The sequence below is a fragment of the Cannabis sativa genome, chromosome 5 (genome assembly GCF_029168945.1).
Source record: "Cannabis sativa cultivar Pink pepper isolate KNU-18-1 chromosome 5, ASM2916894v1, whole genome shotgun sequence".
Classification (NCBI taxonomy): domain Eukaryota; kingdom Viridiplantae; phylum Streptophyta; class Magnoliopsida; order Rosales; family Cannabaceae; genus Cannabis; species Cannabis sativa.
In genome coordinates, this window is record NC_083605.1 from 58,810,337 (window position 1) to 58,819,780 (window position 9,444).

General features: G+C 33.0%; 1 protein-coding gene across 1 annotated transcript; it reads left to right on the plus strand.

Annotated features, from left to right (window-relative positions):
* Window positions 1–6,803: 6,803 nt before the first annotated feature.
* Window positions 6,804–8,491, plus strand: LOC115713325 (scopoletin glucosyltransferase). Its single transcript, XM_030641806.2, has one exon. The coding sequence runs from the start codon at window positions 6,919–6,921 to the stop codon at window positions 8,455–8,457; it is 1,539 nt and encodes a 512-aa protein (XP_030497666.1). The 5' UTR covers window positions 6,804–6,918; the 3' UTR covers window positions 8,458–8,491.
* The last annotated feature ends 953 nt before the right edge of the window (window positions 8,492–9,444 follow it).

Genomic DNA, 9,444 nt, shown 5'->3' on the forward strand with positions numbered 1-9,444 from the left:
TCAATTTTCTCTCCAAACAGCATAACTGTTCTGTTTCTTTGTCCTCCTGGGGCCGAAATAAAAATCAATTCTCTCACAACATTAAAAGCATCTAATCGGACATCGAACAGCTTCTGGCGGGTCCCATTGTTTCCCATTCTGACGCCAAAAAAGCCAATGATCTTCAACGTACTCTGGATAACATCTTGCTCAAACAGGAAATTTTTTGGAAGCAACGATCCAGAGTAAATTGGCTTAAAGCTGGTGACAAGAACACTCGATATTTCCATAACCGAGCTACCACGAGGAAACGCACCAACTTTATTAAAGCCCTCACCTTGGATGATAATTCTCAAATCACCAATCTGAATGATATTACAACCTCTTTTGTTCAGTTCTATACTGAACTTTTTGCCTCCCAAGGCACCAATTCTGATGCTATGGCTTTTGGTACGCAAGGTCTCCCTAAGCATCTCACTCCCATTCAATCTGCGTTTCTTACCTCTCCTTTCACTTTTGATGAAGTCAAAGCAGCTCTTTTCCAGCTTGCTGGAGATAAAGCCCCTGGTCCTGATGATTTCAATCCTAGTTTCTTTCAGAAAAATTGGGATTCTGCTGGTAGCGATCTCTGCCAGGCGGCCTTATCTGCTCTCACAACCAATGCTGACCTTGCCCCTATCAATGAAACCATTTTGGTTCTCATCCCTAAAATTAAAAATGCTTCTCGAGTCAAGGATTTTTGACCTATCAGTCTCTGTTCCACTTTCTACAAGGTCGTCTCCAAAACCATTGCCAATCGTCTCAAGTCTATTCTTCCGGATCTCATTTCTCATAATCAGGGCGCTTTTCTCAGTGATCGCATCATTTTCGACAATATTATTATTGCTAACGAGGTTATTCATGCGATCAACAATCGTAAGCACGGGAAAGTGGGTTGGGCTGCTTTAAAGCTGGATATGGAAAAGGCCTTCGACAAAGTTGAATGGGCTTATATTCAGCACATCCTTCAGCACTTTGGCTTCCCCTATCCTTTTATTTCTCTCATTCTCAATTGTCTCTCCTCTGTTTCTTTTCGTCTCCGCATCCTTCAGCACTAAGGTTTCTCCCTCCTCCTGCACTGAAATCAAGGATATTCTTTCCATTTATCACCACGCCACTGGACAATCGGTCAATTTCCACAAATCCTCTATCCTTTTCTCCCCTAATACCACCTCCTCTGATTGCCACATATTCAGAAACACCCTCAACTTGGAGAATAAGCCTTTCATTGACAAATACCTAGGTGTCCCTCAGTGTTTTTCAAGATCAAAAAATTCCTCTTTCCAGTTCCTCCTTCAAAAAGCTAGCTCCAAGTTGTCTGTTTGGAACCAAAATCTTTTCTCTAGAGCTGGCAAAGAAATTCTTTTAAAATCAGTTATTCAAGCTATTCCCTCTTACGCTATGTCCTGCTTTCGTCTCCCAGTTTCTCTTTGCAATCACGACAGCAGACTGATGTTTAAATTCTGGTGGGGGTCCCTCGGCCACAGTCATAAGATTCATTGGAAAAAATGGGACAACCTGTGCACTTCCAAGTTTTTTGGAGGGTTGGGTTTTCATAATATTGTCCACCATAACCAAGCTATGCTGGCCAAGCAAGCTTGGCGAATTTTCACCTCTCCTGATTCCTTAGTTGCCCAGCTCCTCAAGGCTAAATATTTCAAGCGAAACGATTTCTTGCATGCTGCTATTGGCCATTCGCCCTTGTTTTGTTGGCGCAGTATTCTTTGGGGTCGAGAACTCTTGATAAAGGGTCTTATTTGGAAAATTGGGGATGGCACCACAGTTAATATTTCTGAATCCAATTGGCTTCCTCTCCATGGCAAGGTCATGTTCAAGCCTGGCCTTTCTCCTCCTTCCCAAACTGTCTCTTTTTTCCTTACTGAAGACCGACATTGGGACCTTACTAAACTCCGTTTTTATTGTGACGAGGAGATGTGTAACGCCATTCTTTCTGTGCCTGTTGATCCTCATAATAATGATACTCTCATCTGGAATCATCATCCCTCGGGTTGTTTCACTGTTAACTCTCCTTATCACTTGGCAAATTCCACCTCCTCAGCTCCTGGTCCTTCTAATCCTGCTACCTATAAAAGTTGGTGGACTTCGGTTTGGTCCTCCAATATTCCTCCTAAAATTAAACACTTTGTTTGGAAAGCGTTCAACCACATCCTTCCTTCCAATCTTAATCTCTTCTATCGTAAGTCTGCACCCTCCCCTTACTGCTCCATTTGTCACTCTCATATTGACTCCAATACTCACTCTCTCATTCAATGTTCCAGGGCAGGTAAAATTTGGAAAAACTCATCTTTTTATCAGTTTTATTTTAAGAATAGAAATTGCGATATTAAGGAATTTTTGCTCAGAGATTTTGATTGTTTTGATAAAGATCAATTTCCTACTTTTTTGGGTTTGATTTGGGCCACTTGGAATAACAGAAACAGAACCATTTTTCATCATAACAGTTCCACTGATTTCAGATTGGAGAATTCTCTCAGTTGTTATTTGCAGGAATACAGGGACGCTCAAAACCACATTTCTTCATCGTCCTCCAGTTTCCATCAGCCTCCTACAAGACTCCAAGTCCCACGTACAATGTTTCAGCTTACAGTTGATGCAGCCCTTTCTCCCTCCTCCAATAAGCATGGGTATGGAGCTGCTGTTTCCGATTGCCATGGTAAAGTCATTGCCACCCTTATGGCTCCTGCATCTTTAGGGCTTCCTCCAATCTTTGCTGAAGCTGAAGCTCTCAACCGGGCGCTACTTTGGTGTCAAGCAGTCTGTTTTCCTATTGCTGTTATCGCCTCCGACTGCAAGAATTTGGTGCATCGCCTCCACAAGCTCTCTCCTGATCGTTCAGCCCTCTCGGGTCTTATTTCTATGATAGTCTCCTCTTTGTCTTCTTTTCCAGGTGCCTCGGTCCACTACATCTCACGGTCTTCAAACACAACAGCCCACGGCCTTGCCCGAGCAGCCCTTGGAACGAACGAATAGTTAATTTGGAACCATTTCAGTTCCTTTCAATGAAGATCTTAGTCCCAGCTCTCTTGTTTTAGTCTTTGATCTTCTTCTTCAAAAAAAAAAAAAAATTGTATCAGGGAGTTGAAGAGGGATACTATTTTATTTTATTGATTAATGTCTCGTGTCTTGAGTATCTTATTTTTATGATTTGTGGCTTGACTTTGCGTGTATCTAGGCTATTTGTACTCGATGGTTGTTTGCCTTTTTTTTTAATGAAAGTCTAATTAAAAAAAAAAAAGAAAAGAAAAACTATAACAGCCCATATTTGTGTAAAGTTATCATATCTTTATATATTAAAAGTGCCTATCTAACGGCATTTCTTGGTTTAACAGAATATACTTAAAAAATAAAAGAATATTCTGTTAAATTTAACGATTACGTTTGATCTCCCGTTAATAAATAAACCCAATAATTAAACCCAACAAATTAAACAATCTTTTAAATATTAATAATCTCTATTTAAATTAAAAAAGTCATCTTACCCCATCTCTCTCTAACAAACCTATGAATATTAATAATTTTTTTTATTTATCTTTTAAAAAAGAAAAATATAGATAAAAAATCTAGAAAAGATAATATAAATGTGAGACTGTATATGAGTATTTACCTTATATGTTTGTGCTTATTTTTAGTTTTATTTTTAATTTTACCACCAAGAGGAGAAGGTTGAAAAATATTAGAATATGAAAATATTATTGGTGCTTATTAGTAATTTGCAAAGAATGTGAAAGTCTATAAATATATAGTTGTGTAGCTATTATTAGATATGAAATGAGATAATAGAACTTTTTTCAATTAGAAGATTAATGTACATTTTACTATTAATAACATACATTATTATAACACAACTATGTTTTACTTACGAAATATACTGACACATATTTTTTTTTATAAAACAAATTGTTCAAATAATTATACTATTTTAATTATTAATTAAAATAAAAAACTAAATTATTAAATAAAACTAACACTACGTGGCTTGGCACGTAACAATCACCTAGTATATATATATATATGGAACACTTCTTAATGGGTAATACCCATTGATGAGAACTAAAAAAAAATAATAAGGTAATAATCCAATAACCTTTTCATGGCAAGTTTCTAAAAATTATTTTTTTTAAAAAAAAAATTATATTTATTTTTTATAAAATTGGAAATAATAATTACAACTAATAATTTGAAAATAAAATTATAAATTATTTTTAAAAATTAATTAAAATTACTACTTTATTATTTTATGAAATTATGAGTTTATTAATAATTTATTATTGTAAAACTAAAAATCATTTACATGTATATTAATGTATTTTTTTTATTAGAAGAATAGGAGCTTGATTGTGGAATCCAATTGTCTTAATATTATTCATATTCTTAAAAATAAAACGCTACAATACTTCTTAGTTCTTACTTAGGCTATCATTGTTAGAAAAATATTATTACCATCCAATGATTTTTTTGATATTACCATGAATCATTCTCCTAGAATAACTAATCAGGTGTTGTTCATTATTTATATTTTTAGGATTGGAAGATGATAATCTTGTCTAGGGATCAAATATAATTTTTTGTGCTGAAATTCTTGTGTTGGCAATTGTCATTATTCAATAATGTTTATGATACTTTTTTCTTCCTTCATTTTTTTTTTGTTAAAATTTTCTTTATTGGTTTTGTTCTTATAGATTTGGTAAGCTCAAGTATTTAAAAAAAAAAATAAAAACATATAAATAATTGTTAATTATTATAAAATTAAAGATTTTAGGTTTAAAAAAAAATCTTATACATTTTATGTGTATTACAGTTTAAAGCTTAAAATTATTATTTTTTTTATTTTCAGTAATGCAATTTAGAATTCTAGTATGAAGAAATTTTATAAAAAGATAAATATACACTTTTTTCTTTTTAATCTTTAAAATGATTTTTATTAAAAAAAAATAGTTTGTTAATTTTTTTAGTGTTTTATTTATTAAATAACAATTTTATTTATAAATTTTTTATTTCTATTAATAGTTTTATCTATTTTAGGAATATAGAGAATAACAAAATAGGAAATATTAATTTTTTAATATTTAATTAATAATTATAAATATCAATCATTAGATATTTGATCCAATGGTCAAGAATAAAATACCCATACATGGGTAATACCCATTAAAAGTATACCCATATATATATATATTCTCCATTGAATCATAAAATAAGATGTGAGAACATATAAGAATACCATAAAAAACAGAGCAATAACAATAAAAGAAAAAGAACCAAACTAACCTTTACAACTTAAATTTTTGGCAATATACACAGTCTTGACTTCTCAGTTTGGCTCTTCAGTTGTCTTCTGAGGTCGTCTTCTCTGTCAAAGGTGATTGCTGTGCTCCTTTAGCGTGTATAAGACGAAACAAGAGAAACTGTTCGTTTCCCTCAGCTTGTAATATCATTGTTTTATGTGTAAAATGATTTTTCATAATAATTAAAACAAATAATGTTTAAAATCATTTAAAAATTAATAAGTATTAAAATTAGGGACAATTTAGTCATACTAAAAATTTGAATTCAATAAATTAAGAAAGAGAGTACCACATGTGTAGAATTTGTAAATAAAAGGTACTAATTGATCATTATTGAAAACATAAGGTACCAAGTTTGTATTTTCACAAAACATAAGGTACCAAATAGATATTTACTCTATCTAATATTGCTGTATATATTTAAATGATCTAATATATTTATTTATTTTTGTTACAATATAATAATATGCAATACTAAAAAAATTATATAACTCAATTTTGTTATTATATATATATTTTTTAAAAAATATGTGATAAATCTATTTTTATAATTTTTATTAGCTAATTTATTAGATTTGATCATTTTCTTAATTTTTTTAAAAAGTGGACATTTACTAACTTAGTTATCAAATTTAAGGTCATTTTGCATCTCAACCCTTAAAAGAATTCTCCCCAAAACGGCCAAAATATAGAAAGTCAGCAAGCTAGTGTATTGGAAAAAAATGGCTAAGATTTTTTTTTTTCTAATAAACTTTAACATGTATAAAATTATGTCTTCTTAAAAATTCTTCTAAACTATTAAGATTGTTAGATTTAAGAATTTTTGTCTAATTTCATTTAATTTTACTATTTCAGTGATTGTTTATCTACTAAACCATGCTCTTTAGATTTTGATATCTACCAAATTATGCTCCTTAAACTTTGATATGTACTAAATTATCTCCATAAACTTTTATTCATATTAGACTTTTTTTTACTAAAATTGGACAAAAGTCCTTACATCGAACAATTTCAATAGTTCATAGAACAGTTTTAACGACTTTAAAAATTCAAAGAGCATAGTTTAATAGATATCAAAATTTAGAATATAAAAATCATAATTAACCAACAAAAATTGTATAAATAATTTGAAGGGATTCAGTAAACTGAAAGTTTAATATGTGCTTACGAATAAATATTTATTAAAAGAAAATTTGTATTCAAAAAAGAAACTAAAATCATATTAAAGAAAACAGTGTTTTCATTGTTTTCCCAACCATTTTATTTTTTAATAAATGAATATGTAATAAATGAACACAACTAACTTTCTTTTCTCTGCAAGTCAAACCAACCAGATTCACAGTCCTACCTCTCTTTCAATTTCTCTCTCTATTACAGTCCCACGTATTACATATCAATCTCACACCTATCTAACAGTCAAAACTCAAACACCATTTCTTCCTACTCATAATAAATGCAACTCCTTTTCTTTCTTAATCACTAAGCTTTCTTCAACAGAGTGTTTTTCCGTTCTCTCTCTCTCTATATATATATATATTATATATAAGTTTGTATTAGTGAAAACAAAGCACTGAGAAATCCACTAATCCATAATATGTCGAAGGAGATATGGGTAGTCCCATTTTTCGGGCAAGGCCATCTTTTCCCAAGCATGGAGCTTTGCAAGCAAATAGCTTCTAGAAACATCAACACTCTCCTTGTTATTCCTTCCAATCTCTCCTTCTCAATTCCCTCCTCTCTCCGCCAATATCCACTTCTCCAAATCGTCGAAATTCAACCAACTTCGGCGCCATCGGCGCAGCCGGGGCCTGACCCAATCGATCAACCTCCCCATGGTAACCCTGATCAATTCGAGATGGGCCTTGAAAACCTCCTCCAAGCCCAAGTAACAGGCCCAGATTCAGTTCGGCCCATTTGTGCCATCCTTGATGTCATGATGGATTGGACGACTGAGGTCTTCAACAAATTTGATATCCCCACGATTGGTTTCTTCACCTCTGGTGCTTGCTCAGCTGCCATGGAGTATGGCCTCTGGAAGGCTCAACCCATTGATCTCAAGCCTGGTGAGGTCCGTTTGCTCCCTGGATTGCCCGAAGAAATGGCAGTTACTTACTTGGATACCAATCAACGACCACATCAGCCACCTGGTCCGCCACTACACTTATTTGGTGTTGGACATCAAGGCCCATTTGTAGATGGTGCACATCGGCCTCCAGGCCCACCACCACCTCCCTATTTAGGTAGGGCCGGACCAAGACAAAGAGGCCCACCAAAACATGGTAGCCAACCACCATGGGTTGATGGATTGAAAGGGTCTATTGCTTTGATGATTAACACGTGTGATTATCTTGAACGTCCATTCATCGAATACTTAACCAAGCAAATAGGAAAGCCTGTGTGGGGTGTGGGACCACTTTTGCCCGAACAATTTTGGAATTCTGTTAGTTCGAATTCGATTCTTCATGATCATGAAATTCGTACAAATCGACAATCAAATGTTTCAGAGGATGATGTCATCCAATGGTTGGATTCGAAGCCACGTGGCTCGGTGTTGTATGTGTGTTTTGGCACTGAGGTTAGTCCATCAATGGAAGAGTACTCAGAACTAGCAGATGCATTAGAGGCGTCAACCCAACCATTTATTTGGGTGGTCCATTCCGGGACGGGAAGGTCAGGTCCTCCACCAAGTCTCGGAACAACCCAAGAAGATTATTTCCCTCATGGGCTTGCTAGCCAAGTTGGCCCAAAAGGTTTGATAATAAATGGTTGGGCCCCACAATTACTCATTCTAAGCCATTCATCGATTGGTGGATTTTTGACACACTGTGGGTGGAACTCTACGGTTGAAGCAATTGGGCTTGGAGTCCCACTCTTGGCTTGGCCCATTAGAGGAGACCAGAATTATAATGCAAAACTGGTTGTGGCTCATCTGAAATTGGGTTTCATTATTTCGGATAATTTATCGGAAAAGATAAAGAAACATGAAATTGTTAAGGGAATAAAGACACTAATGGGGGACGATGACATAAAATCACGAGCAAGAAACCTTGCAGCTATATTTCAAAAGGGATTTCCAATAAGTTCTACCACTAATTTGGATGTTTTTAGAGACATGATAAATAACTTTACTTAAAGTATATAAATTCATTATTGGTATTGTTTTTTCATTGTACTTGTATGATAATGTAACAATGGAACAATGCAACTCGTCCCGGTATGCAGGGTTGAGTTAGATTGGACTGGATTATTTCTTAGAATTTTTTTTATAAATATGGGAAAATAATTTAAATTTTAGAATAAATAAATAATACAAAAAGATATTAGATTAAAAAGTAATCAAAATTTAAAATATGAGAAACTAAGCAAGATATCATAATTAAATTTGATAAAACTTCAAATATAAAATACCATCGGAGAAGACACCGGCACTAGGAAAGTCAATGTCGGAAAATTTGTCGAAAAAATCACCATCGCTAAAAAATTTGCCGAAAAAGTCACTGGAGTTGTCACCGCCATCAGAAAAGTCATCGGAGTTTTTATTGTCACCAGAGTTAGATGTTTCAGACATTAAACCTAAAATAGAACCAGTTCCACATAAAAAAGAGTAAAAAAATACATAATAACTCAAAAATCGGTTATAATTAAAGAATAAAGAGAAAATCAGTTACTAAAATACTTAAACATAACTTAAAAACAATACTAGTTCCGCAACAAAGTGAATAAACACAAATATCACATAATACCTCAAAAATCGATTATGATAAAAAAAATGAGAATCAATTCCAAAAAAAACTGAGGTATAAATATAAACAAAACAGGTTCTATGATAAAATAAGTGAAACAAATAATACACCATAACTCAAAATATAAGATAAAAAAACCGATTAAATTTATCAACTAGTTAAAATATAAGACAAAGATACTAGTTCTGTAAAGCAACCAAGATAAATACTTACACAAAAAAATCAGTTAAATAAAAATAAATAAATCAAAAAGTGGTTCCTTAAATTAACTAAATTAAAAATCGGTTCTTGAAATAACTAAATTTATAACCAGTTCCTTAAATTAATTAAATTAAAAATTGGAACTGAAATAAATTCAAGAACCCTAATTTGAAATG